Consider the following 22517-nt stretch of genomic DNA (forward strand, 5'->3'; position numbering starts at 1 on the left):
AGGAGAGAGGAGGAGAGGAGACAAGAGGAGACTGAGTTAGATGAAGTAACACTGAATCAAACAGTACTGTTGTGTTTTTACATTTTTATTTCACCTTTATTTAACCAGGTAGGCAAGTTGAGAACACCTTTATTTAACCAGGTAGGCTAGTTGAGAACACCTTTATTTAACCAGGTAGGCTAGTTGAGAACAAGTTCTCAGTTACAACTGCGACCTGGACAAGATAAAGCAAAGCAGTGTGACACAAACCACACAGAGTTACACATAAACAAAACATACAGTCAATAACACAATCCAATTTGCTGAGTAGAGTGTTGGAGGCTATTTTGTAAATTACATAGCCAAAGTCAAGGATCGGTAGGATAGTCAGTTTTATGAGGGTATGTTTGGTAGCATGAGTGAAGGATGCTTTATTGCGAAATAGGAAGACGATTCTAGATTTAATTTAGGTTTGGAGATGCTATTAAAATTCTTGATTATCGTGGATTTAGTTGCATATATGGGGCGGCAGGGTAGCCTAGTGGTTAGAGCGTTGGACTAGTAACCGGAAGGTTGTGAGTTCAAACCCCCGAGCTGACAAGGTACAAATCTGTCGTTCTGCCCCTGAACAGGCAGTTAACCCACTGTTCCCAGGCCGTCATTGAAAATAAGAATGTGTTCTTAACTGACTTGCCTAGTAAAATAAAGGTAAAATAAATAAAAATATCGCGGGGGGCTATTCAATGCTAATGCAGAACGCCACAGAATGTTTTTGTGCTGGTTAAGGGCAGTCAGGTCTGGAGTGAACCAAGGGCTATATCTGTTCTTAGTTCTACATTTTTTGTAAGGGCATGCTTATTTAAGATTGAGAAAAGCACTTTTAAAGATAACCAGGTATCCTCTACTGACAGGATGAGGTCAATATCCTTCCAGGATACCCGGGCCAGGTCGATTAGAAAGGCCTGCTCGCTGAAGTGTTTTAGGGAGCGTTTGACAGTGATGAGGGGTGTTTTTTTTGACCGAAGACCCATTATGGGCAGTGATCGCTGAGATCCTGGTTGAAGACATCAGTGGTGTATTTAGAGGGCAGGTTGGTCAGGATGATATCTATGAGGGTGCCCGTGTTTACGGATTTAGGGTTGTACCTGGTAGGTTCCTTGATGATTTGTGTGAGATTGAGGGCATCTAGCTTAGATTGTAGGATGGCTGGGGTGTTAAGCATATCCCAGTTTAGGTCAGCTAACAGTACAAACTCTGAAGATAAATGGGGGGGCAGAGGGGGGTCTATAACAAGCGGCAACAGTGAGGGACTTATTTCTGGAAAGGTATTGTAGTTGAGGTGGTTCTATCTCACCTGTTCCAGGTCTTGAAGGCATTGGAGGCCCTCTTGAACAGGTAACCTTCCATCACCACTCCGTTAGGAGCGTCCACGTTGAACTCCACCTTATTATCATCATAGGAGAAGTCCTAGAGACCAAGACAAAGGGGAAAAGAGGGAGGGAGGAGACTGGGGTTAATGTTTGTGTCTGTAGCTAACTTACAGAGGTGAGGTGAGGAGAGGAGAGGAGAGGAGAGGAGAGGAGAGGAGAGGAGAGGAGAGGAGAGGAGAGGAGAGGAGAGGAGAGGAGAGGAGAGGAGAGGAGAGGAGAGGAGAGGAGAGGAGAGGAGAGGAGAGGAGAGGAGAGGAGAGGAGAGGAGAGGAGAGGAGGGTTAATGTTCGTGTCTGTAGCTAACTTACAGAGGAGAGGAGAGGAGGGTTAATGTTTGTGTCTGTAGCTAACTTACAGAGGTGAGGAGAGGTGAGGAGAGGAGAGGAGGGTTAATGTTCGTGTCTGTAGCTAACTTACAGAGGAGAGGAGAGGAGGGTTAATGTTTGTGTCTGTTGCTAACTTACGGGGGAGAGACTGTGATTAGGGTCTGAAGTAAACTGTAAATCTTTAAAGCTAACTGGGCAAGAAAATAACAATTCCTGTAGTATGAACTACGGTACAACTGTATATTATGTTACTGTGCAGTAAATGTATATATATATATATATATATACACACCAGTGAACAGTTTGGACACACCGACTCATTCAAGGATTTTCCTTTATTTGTACTAGTTTCTACATTGTAGAATAATAGTGAAGACATCAACACTATGAAATAACACACAAGGAATCATGTAGTAACCCAAAAAAGTGTTAAACAAATCAAAGTAGCCACCCTTTGCCTTGATGACAGCTTTGCACACTCTAGGCATTATCTCAACCAGCTTCATGAGGTAGTCACCAGGAATGCATTTCAATTAACAGGTGTGCATTGTTAAAAGTTAATGTATGGTATTTCTTTCCTTCTTAATGCGTTTGAGCCAATCAGCTGTGTTGTGACAAGGTAGGGGTGGTATACAGAAGATAGCCCTATTTGGTAAAAAGTCCATATTATGGCAAGAAGAGCTCAAATAAGCAAAGAGAAACAACAGTCCATCATTACTTTAAGACATGAAGGTCAGTTAACCAGGAACATTTCAAGAACTTTGAACATTTCTTCAAGTGCAGTCGCAAAAACCATCAAGCACTATGATGAAACTGTCTCTCATGAGGACCGCCACAGGAAAGGAAGACCCAGAGTTACCTCTGCTGCAGAGGATAAGTTCATTAGATTTACCAGCCTCAGATTGCAGCCCAAATAAATGCATTAGAGTTCAAGTAACAGACACATCTCAACATCAACTGTTCAGAGGAGACTGTGTGAATCAGGCCTTTAGGGTCGAATTGCTGCAAAGAAACCACTACTAAAGGACACCAATAAGAAGAGATTTGCTTGGGCCAAGAAACATGAGTAATGGACATTAGACCAGTGGAAATCTGCCATTTGGTCTGGAGTTGAAATTTGAGATTTTTGGTTCCAACCACCGTGTCTTTGTGAGACGCAGAGTAGTCGAATGGATGATCTCTGCATGTGTGATTCCCACCGTGAAGCATGGAGGAGGAGGTGTGGGGGTGCTTTGCTGGTGACACTCAGTGATTTATTTGGGCACACTTAATTCAAGGCACACTTAACCAGCAAGGCTACAACAGCATTCTGGGACTATCATTTGTTTTTCAACAGGACAATGAACCAACACACCTCCAGGCTGTGTAAGGGCTATTTGACCAAGAAGGAGAGAGATGGAGTGCTGCATCAGATGACCTGGCCTCCACAATCACCCGACCTCAACCCAGTTTAGATGGTTTGGGATGAGTTGGACTGCAGAGTGAAGGCAAAGGTGTGGCTACACTTTTTGGGTTACTACATGATTCCATATGTGTTATTTCATAGTTTTGATGTTTTCACTATTATTCTACAATGTAGAAAAGAGTAAAAAATTAAGAAAAAATTTGATGGTGTGTCCAAACTTTTGACTGGTTCTGTATATTACATATAGTAAAATAGAAATACATATATTTTTTTAGCCACACCTTTGCCTTGATGATAGCTTTGAACACTCTTGCCATTCTCTCAACCAGCTTCACCTGGAATGCTTTTCCAACAGTTTAGAAGGAGTTCCCACATATGCTGAGCACTTGTTGGCTGATTTTCCTTCACTTTGCGGTCCAACTCATCCCAAACCATCTATATCTATATACTTTGTTTACATAAGAGCTAATTGTCCTATACTGTAGGTTCGCAGCATATCCTCTCACAGATGTATTGAATCTTAAGAGACTTAAACAACCACCTCAGACTCGAGATGTAAAATAATATTTCTGCATACGGCCCTGTGAATACAGTAACCCAAACAGCCTTAGTGACAAACCAGTGAGGTGTACCAGTGGAGGCTGGTGCGAGGGGCTATAGGAGGACAGTGAAATGACTGGAACAGAGTAAATGGAGTCATGTGGTTTCCATATGTTTGATACCATTTAATTTATTCCATTCCAGACAATGAGCCAGTCCTTCTATAGCATCTCCCACCAGCCTCCACTGTAGTGTACAGTATGTCATAGAGAACTTGTAGATGGGACAGAATGCTGTTCTGTGACCTAATGGTTTTTAGATAAGCTGGAGGGCAACTAGACAGTGGACTATCCCCAGGAAACAGCCTTATGTTTGTCTGAGAACAAACAGGTTGACAGATAAATGGGGGGATATGGGGCTGTCAATCATTCACTGGTGTTGCCCAATGGATGCTGTTTGATACAGAGGAAAGATATAACTAGGCAAGTCAGTTAAGAACAAATTCTTATTTTCAATGACGGCCTAGGAACAGTGGGTTAACTGACTGTTCAGGGGCAGAACGACAGATTTGTACCTTGTCAGCTCGGGGGTTTGAACTTGCAACCTTCCAGTTACTAGTCCAACGCTCTAACCAACTTTATTTAACTAGGCAAGTCAGTTAAGAACAAATTCTTATTTTCAATGACGGCCTAGGAACAGTGGGTTAACTGCCTGTTCAGGTGCAGAACGACAGATTTGTACCTTGTCAGCTCGGGGGTTTGAACTTGCAACCTTCCAGTTACTAGTCCAACGCTCTAACCACTAGGCTACCCTGCCGCCCCATATGTCACTCAGCCTGACACTGTTCTGATTTCCACCATATTGCTTTTGTGTCTTGTTGTTGTCAGTGCACAATGGACAATTACCTTGATCATAAGAAGAAGATATCGGCCTACCACTGTATAGGTTATACAGAGCCTTTCGGGAAAGTATTCAGACCCCTTCTTCCTGTTCTCCACATTTTGTTATGTTACAGCCTTATTCTACAATAGATTCATAATCTAAAATGGATGAACTATTTTGGTTCTGTTATCAATCTACACACAATACCCCATAATGACAAAGCAAAAAACAGTTTTTTAGAAAATACCTTATTTACATTTTTGTATTTTAGAACCTTTGATATGAGACTCGAAATTGAACTCGGGTGCATCCTGTTTCCATTGATCATCCTTGAGATGTTTCTACAACTTGATTGGAGTCCACCTGTGGTAAAGTCAATTGCTTGGACATGATTTGGAAAGGCACACACCTGTCTGTATAAGGTCCCACAGTTGACAGTGCATGTCAGAGCAAAAACCAAGCCATGAGGTCGAAGGAATCCTCAGAGACAGAATTATGTCGAGGTACAGATCTGGGGAAGGGTACCAAAACATTTCTGCAGCTTTGAAGTTCTCCAAGAACACAGTGGCCTCCATCATTCTTAAATGGAAAAAGTTTGGAACCACCAAGACTCTTCCTAGAGCTGGCCGCCCAGCCAAACTGAGCTGGCCGCCCAGCCAAACCCAGCCAGCCCAGCCTTCTCGGGGGAGAAGGGTCTTGGTCACATGATTCCATGCCAGAGCGCCAGAGTTCCTCTTTGGAGATGGGAGAACCTTCCAGAATTACAACCATCTCTGAAGCACTCCACTAATCAGGCCTTTATGGTAGAGTGGCCAGACAGAAGACACTCCTCAGTAAAAGACACATGACAGCCCACTGTCATGTGCACCTAAATGCACCTAAAGACTCTCAGTCCATGAAAAACAACATTCTCTGGTCTGATGAAACCAAGATTGAACTCTTTGGCCTGAATGCCAAGCATCATGTCTGGAGGAAACCTGGCACCATCCCTACAGTGAAGCAGGGTGATGAAAGCATCATGCTGTGGGGATGTTTTTCAGCGGCAAGGACTGGGAGACTAGTCAAGATCGAGGGAAAGATGAACGGAGCAAAGTACAGAGAGATGCTTAATGAAAACCTGCTCCAGAACGCTCAAGACCTCAGACTGTTCACCTTCCAACAGGACAACGACCCTAAGCACACACCCAAGACAACGCAGGAGTGGCTTTGGGACAAGTCTCTGAATGTCCTTGAGTGGCCCAGCCAGAGCCCGGACTTGAACCCGATAGAACATCTCTGGAGAGACCTGAAAATAGCTGTGCAGCGACGCTCCCCATCCAACCTGACAGAGCTTGAGAGGATCTGCAGAGAAGAATGGGAGAAACTCCCCAAATACAGGTGTGCCAAGCTTGTAGCGTCATACCCAAGAACACTCTCGGCTGTAATCACTGCCAAAGGGGCTTCAACAAAGTACTGAATAAAGGGTCTGAATACTTATGATATTATGTTTTTGTAATACATTTGCAAAATGTTCTATAAACCCTGTTTTTTGCTTTGTCATTTTAGAGTATTGTGTGTAGATTGAATCCATTTTAGAATAAGGCTGTAACGTAAAAAGTCAAGGGGTCTGAATACTTTCTGAATGCACTGTAGGTATTATTATTATATATATACGGTTATACCAGCTTCACTAACACAAGACATATGTTGATCAGACAGACACCAGGACCACTCATCTCTCTCTCTCTCACACACACACACCAGGACCACTCATCTCTCTCTCTCTCACACACACACACACACACACACACACACACACACACACACACACACACACACACACACACACACACACACACACACACCAGGACCACTCATCTCTCTCTCTCTCACACACACACACCAGGACCACTCATCTCTCTCTCTCTCACACACACACACACACACACACACACACACACACACACACACACACACACACACACACACACACACACACACACACACACCAGGACCACTCATCTCTCTCTCTCTCACACACACACACACCAGGACCACTCATCTCTCTCTCTCTCTCTCTCTCACACACACACACACACACACACACACACACACACACACACACACACACACACACACACACACACACACACAGACACCAGGACCACTCATCTCTCTCTCTCTCACACACACACACACACACGATCACTGTCAGGACCTCTCATATCTCCTAGGTCCTTCGTCACACACTGAGGACTAGGTTGAGGAGGCGGAGGAAGGAAGAGATAGAGGGAGGGGTGGATGGAGGGAGGGAAGGAGATGGCACGTGTTAAATTACTGTTAACTGTTATGGCCATGCTTTTGGTCTGCGCAAAGGTAACTACCACCTGGAATACTGTATAGATTTGGAGCTGCACTGAGACACACACACACACACACACACACACACACACACACACACACACACACACACACACACTGAACGGAACGGAATCCAACATAGTGTATGACACAGATCATTGTGTAAGCATCACTAGCTCAAATACTCCTGTCTCTGAAAAGATCCTCAAGGTTTCTACACAGATAACACATTTGTTCTCCAATATCCATTCTGGCAACAACAGAAGCTAGCGGGGACTAAAAAGTTACATTTCAGGGATGGGTTCTAAACTCCATAGAACAGGAGATAACCTCTGGGGTTATCCACACGCTGCAACTATAGAACTGTCTGTCTGTCTGCTTGTCACCTAGGACTATAACCTACAGAACTGTCTGTCTGTCTGCTTGTCACCTAGGACTACAACCTACAGAACTGTCTGTCTGTCTGCTTGTCACCTAGGACTACAACCTACAGAACTGTCTGTCTGCTTGTCACCTAGGACTATAACCTACAGAACTGTCTGTCTGTCTGGTTGTCACCTAGCACTATAACCTACAGAACTGTCTGTCTGCTTGTCACCTAGGACTACAACCTACAGAACTGTCTGTCTGCTTGTCACCTAGGACTATAACCTACAGAACTGTCTGTCTGCTTGTCACCTAGGACTATAACCTACAGAACTGTCTGTCTGCTTGTCACCTAGGACTATAACCTACAGAACTGTCTGTCTGCTTGTCACCTAGGACTATAACCTACAGAACTGTCTGTCTGCTTGTCACCTAGGACTATAACCTACAGAACTGTCTGTCTGCTTGTCACCTAGGACTATAACCTACAGAACTGTCTGTCTGCTTGTTACCTAGGACTATAACCTACAGAACTGTCTGTCTGCTTGTCACCTAGGACTATAACCTACAGAACTGTCTGTCTGCTTGTCACCTAGGACTATAACCTACAGAACTGTCTGTCTGCTTGTCACCTAGGACTATAACCTACAGAACTGTCTGTCTGCTTGTCACCTAGGACTATAACCTACAGAACTGTCTGTCTGCTTGTCACCTAGGACTATAACCTACAGAACTGTCTGTCTGCTTGTCACCTAGGACTATAACCTACAGAACTGTCTGTCTGCTTGTCACCTAGGACTACAACCTACAGAACTGTCTGTCTGCTTGTCACCTAGGACTACAACCTACAGAACTGTCTGTCTGCTTGTCACCTAGGACTACAACCTACAGAACTGTCTGTCTGCTTGTCACCTAGGACTATAACCTACAGAACTGTCTGTCTGCTTGTCACCTAGGACTATAACCTACAGAACTGTCTGTCTGCTTGTCACCTAGGACTACAACCTACAGAACTGTCTGTCTGCTTGTCACCTAGGACTATAACCTACAGAACTGTCTGTCTGCTTGTCACCTAGGACTATAACCTACAGAACTGTCTGCTTGTCACCTAGGACTATAACCTACAGAACTGTCTGTCTGCTTGTCACCTAGGACTACAACCTACAGAACTGTCTGTCTGCTTGTCACCTAGGACTATAACCTACAGAACTGTCTGTCTGCTTGTCACCTAGGACTATAACCTACAGAACTGTCTGTCTGCTTGTCACCTAGGACTACAACCTACAGAACTGTCTGTCTGCTTGTCACCTAGGACTATAACCTACAGAACTGTCTGTCTGCTTGTCACCTAGGACTATAACCTACAGAACTGTCTGTCTGCTTGTCACCTAGGACTATAACCTACAGAACTGTCTGTCTGCTTGTCACCTAGGACTATAACCTACAGAACTGTCTGTCTGCTTGTCACCTAGGACTATAACCTACAGAACTGTCTGTCTGCTTGTCACCTAGGACTATAACCTACAGAACTGTCTGTCTGCTTGTCACCTAGGACTATAACCTACAGAACTGTCTGTCTGCTTGTCACCTAGGACTATAACCTACAGAACTGTCTGTCTGCTTGTCACCTAGGACTATAACCTACAGAAGAAATAGAACTACTGTACATCATCTTGTAGATTAATATTATTATTATTTCTGTAAAAAAATAAATCCTTCCTGGAAGGTAATTATTATGTTCTGTTGTTGTTTTGTTCTGTTCTGTTCCACCCTTTGTGTGTGTGTGTGACAACATTGCAGAACTGTTGATGAACACACACACACACACCCCTCCTCAGTCTCTGATCTCATTGTGAATGGTAGACAGATGGGCCGGTGGCCGTCCTGACACATTTTATGCAATTCTACACATTTTGCCATGGGGGCGGAGAGAAATGGTTACAGTGTTTAATATATCGGAGTGTGACTGACTAACCAAATCAATTGGCTCACAACAGCTGGTAATTCGAACATGATAACAAGTTTCGATAGCCGTCCGCTCGTCAAATTGACCAATCTAAAAGAAATGTTAGCTGACGTGGGCTAATTCAGGTGACTATCGGTGACTGATTTAACAAGAGAAAAACTACTAACGCATAACCACATTCCAATACTTCACCTTGTGTATTCTACTATTGTAACTCTCAACAGTATCTAAATACATTTTGGAAATATACCCGAGGTCCATCCCTGTTGCAGAAAGCTATTATTATTGTTGCCCTGGGAGATGTGTATGAGTATTACCATCCTATAATAAGCAACTATACATTTAGTAAAATCTCACCAGTGTGTAATCCAACCTGCCAAATATTTTCATCTTTTGCAGAGTACAATCCAACAACATTTCACGTTTAAAAGTAAGTTCCAAATTCTCAAACATAAATAATAAAAATAAAACGAAGGTTTAAAGAAAAAGCGATGCTTCTGTTCAATTGTCAAAATGTTTTCATTTCCAATATTCCGGTTACGGATTAAGAGTCTGAATTGAAGACTTCAGAAGAACACCGGAGAAATGGAGAATAGCGGACACCAGAGTATCAGAACACCGGAGAAACGGAGAATAGCGGACACCAGAGCATCAGAACACCGAATGTCAACAGTCTGCTCGTGCTGCAGTGACGTTTCGCGCTCCAACCCACACTGCCTCCCGAAACCAGCTGCTCATGCTTGTGTGTGTGCGTGTAGTCAGGGCCGGATCTAGCGTTTTGGGGGCACTGAGAGAGATTTGGTCGCGGGCCCCCCACCCGGGCCTCCTCTTGATGGTGGAGAGAATATTTTTTGTTTTAAAGTACATTTCCTGTAATTCTGCACATTTTGCCATGGGGTGGAGATACATTTTCACTTTTAAAGCTAAATTCATGCAATTCTACACTTTTTGTCATGAGTTATTCCATGTTAATATATTTGAGTGGGAATGACTAACAAAATCAATGGGGACCCCCGGGAGGTCAGGGCCTTGCAGGCCCAGTTGGTATTCCGCCATGATCACTACAAGTTTAAATAGTTTAGCCAGCTAACTACCAATCTAAAAAGTGTTAGCTGACATGGCTAATTGAGTCACTGTCAGTAACTGACATACAGTAAGTAACAAGAGATGTACCACCAAACAGTAACTGTTGATGTACCACCAAACTTAGAAATTGTACCATGTGTATTCTACTATTCTACTTCTCAGTAGTAAATTGAGACCCCGACTGAGTTCCTAAGGGCCCCCTAGCAGACTGCCTCATTAGCATACAGCTGTAATTTTTGTTGCGCTCGCAGAAGCCGCTGCCATGGAAAAGCCACCGCTTGCGCCCTGCGCGCAGAGCGATTTACGAGCCTTCCACTCTACCCCCCCCTGAGGCCCCCCAAAGCCTTGATACCCTGAGGCCAGGTCCTCTTTCTTCCCTCCTCCGTCCTGGAGGAGCCCAGCTCCCATCTGTCTGAGAGTCTATTGCTGCCTAATCAAGCACACATTATGGCTCCCAACATTATGGCTCCCACAGGTCCCTACACCCCCAACACTAACACCCACCTACAGGTCCCTACACCCCCAACACTAACCCGCACCTACCTACCAACCTACCTCTCTCTCTATCCCTCTATCTCTCTATCCCTCTCGGTCTCTCGCTCTCTATTCAATTCCATTCTACCACTCTATCCCTCTATCCTATAGCTTCAAGGCAAGTAACACTGAATCATGCATGAGAACACCAGCTGTTCCGGACGACTGTGTGATCACACTCTCCGTAGCCAAAGTCAGCAAGACCTTTAATCAGGTCAACATTCACAAGGCCACGAGGCCAGACCAGCTGGCTAGTGTCTTCACTGACATTTTCAACCTCTCCCTGACCCAGTCTGTAATACCCACATGTTTCAAGCAGACCACCATAGTCCCAGACCACCATAGTCCCAAGAATGTGAAGGTAACCTTCCTAAATGACTACAGCCTAGTAGCACTCACATCTGTAGCCATGAAGTGCTTTGAAATGCTGGTCATGGCTCACATCAACACCACCATCCCAGAAACCCTAGACACATTCCAATTTGCATACCACCCCAACAGATCCACAGATGATGCAATCTCTATTGCGCTCCACAATGCCCTTTCCCACCTGGACAAAAGGAACACCTATGTGAGAATGCTGTTCATTGACTACAGCTCAGCGTTCAACACCATAGTACCCTCAAAGCTCATCACTAAGCTAAGGACCCTGGGACTAAACACCTCCCTCTGCAACTGGATCCTGGACTTCCTGATGGGCCACCCCCAGGTGGTAAGTGTAGGCAACCACACATCCGCCACGCTGATCCTCAACACGGGGGCCCCTCAGGGGATGTGTACTCAGTCCCCTCCTGTATTACCTGTTCACCCATGACTGCGCGGCCAGGCACGACTCCAACACCATCAATAAGTTTGCCGATGACACAACCTGAGCACAGACAACGATGAGACAGCTTATAGGGAGGAGGTCAGAGACCTGGCCGTGTGGTGTCAGGACAACAACCTCTTCCTCAACGTGAGCAAGACAAAGGAGCTGATCATGGACTATAGGAAAAGGAGGGTCGAACAGGCCCACATTAACATCCACGGGCCTGAAAGTATAGCGGCTCGAGAGTTTAAATTTCCTTGGTGTCCACATCACCAACGATCTATCATGGTCCAAACACACCAAGACAGTCGCGAAGAAGGCACGACAAGATTTGGCATGGGTCCCTAAATCCTCAAAAAGTTCTACAGCTGCACCATTGAGAGCATCCTGACCCTTTGCATCACCGCCTGGTATGGCAACTGCTTGGCATCCGACCATAAGGCACAATAGAGGGTAGTGCTTACGGCCCAGTACATCACTGGGGCTAAGCATCCTGCCATCCAGGACCTATATACTAAGCGGTGTCAGAGGAAGGCCCAGGAAATTGTCAAAGAACAAAATGGTCATAGACTGATCTCTCTGCTACCGCACAGTAAGTGTTAACAGAGTGTAAAGTCTAGGTCCAAAAGGCTCCTCAACAGCTTCTACCCACAAGCCATAAGACTGCTGAACAATTAATCAAATGGCCACCGGACTATTTACATTGACCCCCCCCTCCTTTGTTTTTACACTGCTGCTACTCTCTGTTTATTATCTATGGATAGTCACTTTACCCTTACCTTTAACCCCTATGTACAAATGTTATACCTCGAAGGAACCTGTTGACTCTGTACCGGTACCCCCTGTATATAGCCTCCACATTGACTCTGTACCGGTACCTCCTGTATATAGCCTCCAAATTGACTCTGTACCGTAATACCCTGTATATAGCCTCCACATTGACTCTGTACTGTAACATCCTGTATATAGCCTCCACATTGACTCTATACCAGTACCCCCTGTATATAGCCTCCACATTAACTCTGTACCAGTACCCCCTGTATATAGCCTCCACATTGACTCTGTACCGGTACCCCCTGTATATAGCCTCCACATTGACTCTGTACCGGTACCCCCTGTATATAGCCTCCACATTGACTCTGTACCGGTACCCCCTGTATATAGCCTCCACATTGACTCTGTACCAGTACCCCCTGTATATAGCCTCCACACTGACTCTGTACCGGTACCCCCTGTATATAGCCTCCACATTGACTCTGTACCGGTACCCCCTGTATATAGCCTCCACATTGACTCTGTACCGGTACACCCTGTATATAGCCTCCACATTGACTCTGTACCGGTACCCCCTGTATATAGTCTCCACATTGACTCTATACCGTAACACCCTGTATATAGCCTCCACATTGACTCTGTACCGGAACCCCCTGTATATAGCCTCCACATTGACTCTGTACCGGTACCCCCCTGTATATAGCCTCCACACTGACTCTGTTCCGGTACCCCCTGTATATAGCCTCCACATTAACTCTGTACCAGTACCCCCTGTATATAGCCTCCACACTGACTCTGTACCGGTACCCCCTGTATATAGCCTCCACATTGACTCCGTACCGGTACCCCCTGTATATAGCCTCCACATTGACTCTGTACCGTAACACTCTATATATAGTCTCCACATTGACTCTATACCGTAACACCCTGTATATAGCCTCCACATTGACTCTGTACCGTAACACCCTGTATATAGTCTCCACATTGACTCTATACCGTAACACCCTGTATATAGCCTCCACATTGACTCTGTACCGTAACACCCTGTATATAGCCTCCACATTGACTCCGTACCGGTACCCCCTGTATATAGCCTCCACATTGACTCTGTACCGTAACACCCTGTATATAGTCTCCACATTGACTCTATACCGTAACACCCTGTATATAGCCTCCACATTGACTCTGTACCGTAACACCCTGTATATAGTCTCCACATTGACTCTATACCGTAACAACCTGTATATAGCCTCCACATTGACTCGGTACCGGTACCCCCTGTATATAGCCTCCACATTGACTCTGTACCGTAACACCCTGTATATAGCCTCCACATTGACTCTGTACCGGAACCCCCTGTATATAGCCTCCACATTGACTCTGTACCGTAATACCCTGTATATAGCCTCCACATTGACTCTGTACCGTAACACCCTGTATATAGCCTCCACATTGACTCTGTACCGTAACACCCTGTATATAGTCTCCACATTGACTCTATACCGTAACACCCTGTATATAGCCTCCACATTGACTCTGTACCGTAACACCCTGTATATAGTCTCCACATTGACTCTATACCGTAACACCCTGTATATAGCCTCCACATTGACTCTGTACCGGTACCCCCTGTATATAGCCTCCTCATTGACTCTGTACCGTAACACCCTGTATATAGTCTCCACATTGACTCTATACCGTAACACCCTGTATATAGTCTCCACAATGACTCTATACCATAACACCCTGTATATAGCCTCCACAATGACTCTATACCGTAACACCCTGTATATAGCCTCCACATTGACTCTATACCGTAACACCCTGTATATAGTCTCCACATTGACTCTACACCGTAACACCCTGTATATAGCCTCCAAATTGACTCTATACCGTAACACCCTGTATATAGCCTCCACAATGACTCTATACCGTAACACCCTGTATATAGCCTCCACATTGACTCTATACCGTAACACCCTGTATATAGTCTCCACATTGACTCTGTACCGTAACACCCTGTATATAGCCTCCACAATGACTCTATACCGTAACACCCTGTATATAGCCTCCACATTGACTCTGTACCGTAACACCCTGTATATAGCCTCCACATTGACTCTGTACCGTAATACCCTGTATATAGCCTCCACATTGACTCTGTACCGTAATACCCTGTATATAGCCTCCACATTGACTCTGTACCGTAATACCCTGTATATAGCTTCCACATTGACTCTATACCGTAACACCCTGTATATAGCCTCCACAATGACTCTATACCGTAACACCCTGTATATAGCCTCCACATTGACTCTATACCGTAACACCCTGTATATAGTCTCCACATTGACTCTATACCGTAACACCCTGTATATAGCCTCCACATTGACTCTGTACCGTAACACCCTGTATATAGCCTCCACATTGACTCTGTACCGTAACACCCTGTATATAGCCTCCACATTGACTCTATACCGTAATACCCTGTATATAGCCTCCACATTGACTCTGTACCGTAACACCCTGTATATAGCCTCCACATTGACTCTGTACCGTAATACCCTGTATATAGCCTCCACATTGACTCTGTACCGTAACACCCTGTATATAGCCTCCACATTGACTCTATACCGTAATACCCTGTATATAGCCTCCACATTGACTCTGTACCGTAATACCCTGTATATAGCCTCCACATTGACTCTGTACCGTAATACCCTGTATATAGCCTCCACATTGACTCTGTACCGTAATACCCTGTATATAGCCTCCACATTGACTCTGTACTGTAACACCCTGTATATAGCCTCCACAATGACTCTGTACCGTAACACCCTGTATATAGCCTCCACATTGACTCTGTACCGTAACACCCTGTATATAGCCTCCACATTGACTCTGTACCGTAATACCCTGTATATAGCCTCCACATTGACTCTGTACCGTAACACCCTGTATATAGCCTCCACATTGACTCTGTACTGTAACACCCTGTATATAGCCTCCACATTGACTCTGTACCGTAACACCCTGTATATAGCCTCCACATTGACTCTGTACTGTAACACCCTGTATATAGCCTCCACAATGACTCTGTACCGGTACCCCCTGTATATAGCCTCCACATTGACTCTGTACTGTAACACCCTGTATATAGCCTCCACAATGACTCTGTACCGGTACCCCCTGTATATAGCCTCCACATTGACTCTGTACTGTAACACCCTGTATATAGCCTCCACATTGACTCTGTACCGTAATACCCTGTATATAGCCTCCACATTGACTCTGTACCGTAACACCCTGTATATAGCCTCCACAATGACTCTGTACCGTAACACCCTGTATATAGCCTCCACATTGACTCTGTACCGTAACACCCTGTATATAGCCTCCACAATGACTCTGTACCGGTGCCCCCTGTATATAGCCTCCACATTGACTCTGTACCGTAACACCCTGTATATAGCCTCCACATTGACTCTGTACCGTAACACCCTGTATATAGCCTCCACAATGACTCTGTACCGTAACACCCTGTATATAGCCTCCACATTGACTCTGTACCGGTGCTCTCTATATAGCCTCCACATTGACTCTGTACCGTAACACCCTGTATATAGCCTCCACATTGACTCTGTACCGTAACACCCTCTATATAGCCTCCACATTGACTCTGTACCGTAACACCCTGTATATAGCCTCCACATTGACTCTGTACCGTAACACCCTGTATATAGCCTCCACATTGACTCTGTACCGTAACACCCTGTATATAGCCTCCACATTGACTCTGTACCGTAACACCCTGTATATAGCCTCCACATTGACTCTGTACCGTAACACCCTGTATATAGCCTCCACATTGACTCTGTACCGTAACACCCTGTATATAGCCTCCACATTGACTCTGTACCGTAACACCCTGTATATAGCCTCCACATTGACTCTATACCGTAACACCCTGTATATAGCCTCCACATTGACTCTGTACCGTAACACCCTGTATATAGCCTCCACATTGACTCTATACCGTAACACCCTGTATATAGCCTCCACATTGACTCTATACCGTAACACCCTGTATATAGCCTCCACATTGACTCTGTACCGTAACACCCTGTATATAGCCTCCACATTGACTCTATACCGTAATACCCTGTATATAGCCTCCACATTGACTCTGTACCGTAATACCCTGTATATAGCCTCCACATTGACTCTGTACCGTAATACCCTGTATATAGCCTCCACATTGACTCTGTACCGTAATACCCTGTATATAGCCTCCACATTGACTCTGTACTGTAACACCCTGTATATAGCCTCCACAATGACTCTGTACCGTAACACCCTGTATATAGCCTCCACATTGACTCTGTACCGTAACACCCTGTATATAGCCTCCACATTGACTCTGTACCGTAATACCCTGTATATAGCCTCCACATTGACTCTGTACCGTAACACCCTGTATATAGCCTCCACATTGACTCTGTACTGTAACACCCTGTATATAGCCTCCACATTGACTCTGTACCGTAACACCCTGTATATAGCCTCCACATTGACTCTGTACTGTAACACCCTGTATATAGCCTCCACAATGACTCTGTACCGGTACCCCCTGTATATAGCCTCCACATTGACTCTGTACTGTAACACCCTGTATATAGCCTCCACAATGACTCTGTACCGGTACCCCCTGTATATAGCCTCCACATTGACTCTGTACTGTAACACCCTGTATATAGCCTCCACATTGACTCTGTACCGTAATACCCTGTATATAGCCTCCACATTGACTCTGTACCGTAACACCCTGTATATAGCCTCCACAATGACTCTGTACCGTAACACCCTGTATATAGCCTCCACATTGACTCTGTACCGTAACACCCTGTATATAGCCTCCACAATGACTCTGTACCGGTGCCCCCTGTATATAGCCTCCACATTGACTCTGTACCGTAACACCCTGTATATAGCCTCCACATTGACTCTGTACCGTAACACCCTGTATATAGCCTCCACAATGACTCTGTACCGTAACACCCTGTATATAGCCTCCACATTGACTCTGTACCGGTGCTCTCTATATAGCCTCCACATTGACTCTGTACCGTAACACCCTGTATATAGCCTCCACATTGACTCTGTACCGTAACACCCTGTATATAGCCTCCACATTGACTCTGTACCGTAACACCCTGTATATAGCCTCCACATTGACTCTGTACCGTAACACCCTGTATATAGCCTCCACATTGACTCTGTACCGTAACACCCTGTATATAGCCTCCACATTGACTCTGTACCGTAACACCCTGTATATAGCCTCCACATTGACTCTATACCGTAACACCCTGTATATAGCCTCCACATTGACTCTGTACCGTAACACCCTGTATATAGCCTCCACATTGACTCTGTACCGTAACACCCTGTATATAGCCTCCACATTGACTCTGTACCGTAACACCCTGTATATAGCCTCCACATTGACTCTGTACCGTAACACCCTGTATATAGCCTCCACATTGACTCTGTACCATAACACCCTGTATATAGCCCTCCACATTGACTCTGTACCGTAACACCCTGTATATAGCCTCCACATTGACTCTGTACCGTAACACCCTGTATATAGCCTCCACATTGACTCTGTACCGTAACACCCTGTATATAGTCTCCACATTGACTCTATACCGTAACACCCTGTATATAGCCTCCACATTGACTCTGTACCGTAACACCCTGTATATAGTCTCCACATTGACTCTATACCGTAACACCCTGTATATAGCCTCCACATTGACTCTGTACCGGTACCCCTGTATATAGCCTCCTCATTGACTCTGTACCGTAACACCCTGTATATAGTCTCCACATTGACTCTATACCGTAACACCCTGTATATAGTCTCCACAATGACTCTATACCATAACACCCTGTATATAGCCTCCACAATGACTCTATACCGTAACACCCTGTATATAGCCTCCACATTGACTCTATACCGTAACACCCTGTATATAGTCTCCACATTGACTCTACACCGTAACACCCTGTATATAGCCTCCAAATTGACTCTATACCGTAACACCCTGTATATAGCCTCCACAATGACTCTATACCGTAACACCCTGTATATAGCCTCCACATTGACTCTATACCGTAACACCCTGTATATAGTCTCCACATTGACTCTGTACCGTAACACCCTGTATATAGCCTCCACAATGACTCTATACCGTAACACCCTGTATATAGCCTCCACATTGACTCTGTACCGTAACACCCTGTATATAGCCTCCACATTGACTCTGTACCGTAATACCCTGTATATAGCCTCCACATTGACTCTGTACCGTAATACCCTGTATATAGCCTCCACATTGACTCTGTACCGTAATACCCTGTATATAGCTTCCACATTGACTCTATACCGTAACACCCTGTATATAGCCTCCACAATGACTCTATACCGTAACACCCTGTATATAGCCTCCACATTGACTCTATACCGTAACACCCTGTATATAGTCTCCACATTGACTCTATACCGTAACACCCTGTATATAGCCTCCACATTGACTCTGTACCGTAACACCCTGTATATAGCCTCCACATTGACTCTGTACCGTAACACCCTGTATATAGCCTCCACATTGACTCTATACCGTAATACCCTGTATATAGCCTCCACATTGACTCTGTACCGTAACACCCTGTATATAGCCTCCACATTGACTCTGTACCGTAATACCCTGTATATAGCCTCCACATTGACTCTGTACCGTAACACCCTGTATATAGCCTCCACATTGACTCTATACCGTAATACCCTGTATATAGCCTCCACATTGACTCTGTACCGTAATACCCTGTATATAGCCTCCACATTGACTCTGTACCGTAATACCCTGTATATAGCCTCCACATTGACTCTGTACCGTAATACCCTGTATATAGCCTCCACATTGACTCTGTACTGTAACACCCTGTATATAGCCTCCACAATGACTCTGTACCGTAACACCCTGTATATAGCCTCCACATTGACTCTGTACCGTAACACCCTGTATATAGCCTCCACATTGACTCTGTACCGTAATACCCTGTATATAGCCTCCACATTGACTCTGTACCGTAACACCCTGTATATAGCCTCCACATTGACTCTGTACTGTAACACCCTGTATATAGCCTCCACATTGACTCTGTACCGTAACACCCTGTATATAGCCTCCACATTGACTCTGTACTGTAACACCCTGTATATAGCCTCCACAATGACTCTGTACCGGTACCCCCTGTATATAGCCTCCACATTGACTCTGTACTGTAACACCCTGTATATAGCCTCCACAATGACTCTGTACCGGTACCCCCCTGTATATAGCCTCCACATTGACTCTGTACTGTAACACCCTGTATATAGCCTCCACATTGACTCTGTACCGTAATACCCTGTATATAGCCTCCACATTGACTCTGTACCGTAACACCCTGTATATAGCCTCCACAATGACTCTGTACCGTAACACCCTGTATATAGCCTCCACATTGACTCTGTACCGTAACACCCTGTATATAGCCTCCACAATGACTCTGTACCGGTGCCCCCTGTATATAGCCTCCACATTGACTCTGTACCGTAACACCCTGTATATAGCCTCCACATTGACTCTGTACCGTAACACCCTGTATATAGCCTCCACAATGACTCTGTACCGTAACACCCTGTATATAGCCTCCACATTGACTCTGTACCGGTGCTCTCTATATAGCCTCCACATTGACTCTGTACCGTAACACCCTGTATATAGCCTCCACATTGACTCTGTACCGTAACACCCTCTATATAGCCTCCACATTGACTCTGTACCGTAACACCCTGTATATAGCCTCCACATTGACTCTGTACCGTAACACCCTGTATATAGCCTCCACATTGACTCTGTACCGTAACACCCTGTATATAGCCTCCACATTGACTCTGTACCGTAACACCCTGTATATAGCCTCCACATTGACTCTGTACCGTAACACCCTGTATATAGCCTCCACATTGACTCTGTACCGTAACACCCTGTATATAGCCTCCACATTGACTCTGTACCGTAACACCCTGTATATAGCCTCCACATTGACTCTATACCGTAACACCCTGTATATAGCCTCCACATTGACTCTGTACCGTAACACCCTGTATATAGCCTCCACATTGACTCTATACCGTAACACCCTGTATATAGCCTCCACATTGACTCTGTACCGTAACACCCTGTATATAGCCTCCACATTGACTCTATACCGTAATACCCTGTATATAGCCTCCACATTGACTCTGTACCGTAATACCCTGTATATAGCCTCCACATTGACTCTGTACCGTAATACCCTGTATATAGCCTCCACATTGACTCTGTACCGTAATACCCTGTATATAGCCTCCACATTGACTCTGTACTGTAACACCCTGTATATAGCCTCCACAATGACTCTGTACCGTAACACCCTGTATATAGCCTCCACATTGACTCTGTACCGTAACACCCTGTATATAGCCTCCACATTGACTCTGTACCGTAATACCCTGTATATAGCCTCCACATTGACTCTGTACCGTAACACCCTGTATATAGCCTCCACATTGACTCTGTACTGTAACACCCTGTATATAGCCTCCACATTGACTCTGTACCGTAACACCCTGTATATAGCCTCCACATTGACTCTGTACTGTAACACCCTGTATATAGCCTCCACAATGACTCTGTACCGGTACCCCCTGTATATAGCCTCCACATTGACTCTGTACTGTAACACCCTGTATATAGCCTCCACAATGACTCTGTACCGGTACCCCCTGTATATAGCCTCCACATTGACTCTGTACTGTAACACCCTGTATATAGCCTCCACATTGACTCTGTACCGTAATACCCTGTATATAGCCTCCACATTGACTCTGTACCGTAACACCCTGTATATAGCCTCCACAATGACTCTGTACCGTAACACCCTGTATATAGCCTCCACATTGACTCTGTACCGTAACACCCTGTATATAGCCTCCACAATGACTCTGTACCGGTGCCCCCTGTATATAGCCTCCACATTGACTCTGTACCGTAACACCCTGTATATAGCCTCCACATTGACTCTGTACCGTAACACCCTGTATATAGCCTCCACAATGACTCTGTACCGTAACACCCTGTATATAGCCTCCACATTGACTCTGTACCGGTGCTCTCTATATAGCCTCCACATTGACTCTGTACCGTAACACCCTGTATATAGCCTCCACATTGACTCTGTACCGTAACACCCTGTATATAGCCTCCACATTGACTCTGTACCGTAACACCCTGTATATAGCCTCCACATTGACTCTGTACCGTAACACCCTGTATATAGCCTCCACATTGACTCTGTACCGTAACACCCTGTATATAGCCTCCACATTGACTCTGTACCGTAACACCCTGTATATAGCCTCCACATTGACTCTATACCGTAACACCCTGTATATAGCCTCCACATTGACTCTGTACCGTAACACCCTGTATATAGCCTCCACATTGACTCTGTACCGTAACACCCTGTATATAGCCTCCACATTGACTCTGTACCGTAACACCCTGTATATAGCCTCCACATTGACTCTGTACCGTAACACCCTGTATATAGCCTCCACATTGACTCTGTACTGTAACACCCTGTATATAGTCTCCACATTGACTCTGTACCGTAACACCCTGTATATAGCCTCCACATTGACTCTGTACCGTAACACCCTGTATATAGCCTCCACATTGACTCTGTACCGGTGCCCCCTGTATATAGTCTCCACATTGACTCTGTACCGTAACACCCTGTATATAGCCTCCACATTGACTCTGTACCGTAACACCCTGTATATAGCCTCCACATTGACTCTGTACCGGTACCCCCTGTATATAGCCTCCACATTGACTCTGTACCGTAACACCCTGTATATAGCCTCCACATTGACTCTGTACCGTAACACCCTGTATATAGTCTCCACATTGACTCTGTACCGTAA

The 22517-nt window shown here is 45.1% G+C and overlaps 1 protein-coding gene across 3 annotated transcripts in view; it reads right to left on the reverse strand.

The window, feature by feature from the left end:
• The window catches only part of LOC109891664 (arf-GAP with coiled-coil, ANK repeat and PH domain-containing protein 3), a 156627-nt gene that overhangs the window by 37371 nt on the left and 96739 nt on the right, over positions 1 to 22517 (reverse strand). For all 3 annotated transcript variants that reach the window (XM_031825776.1, XM_031825775.1, XM_031825777.1), the window contains exon 11: positions 1334 to 1446. In XM_031825776.1, the coding sequence (XP_031681636.1) occupies positions 1334 to 1446 (113 nt within the window). The remainder of the gene's footprint in view (positions 1 to 1333; positions 1447 to 22517) is intronic.

This window comes from Oncorhynchus kisutch, linkage group LG5 (assembly GCF_002021735.2).
Source record: "Oncorhynchus kisutch isolate 150728-3 linkage group LG5, Okis_V2, whole genome shotgun sequence".
NCBI classification, from domain to species: Eukaryota; Metazoa; Chordata; class Actinopteri; order Salmoniformes; family Salmonidae; genus Oncorhynchus; species Oncorhynchus kisutch.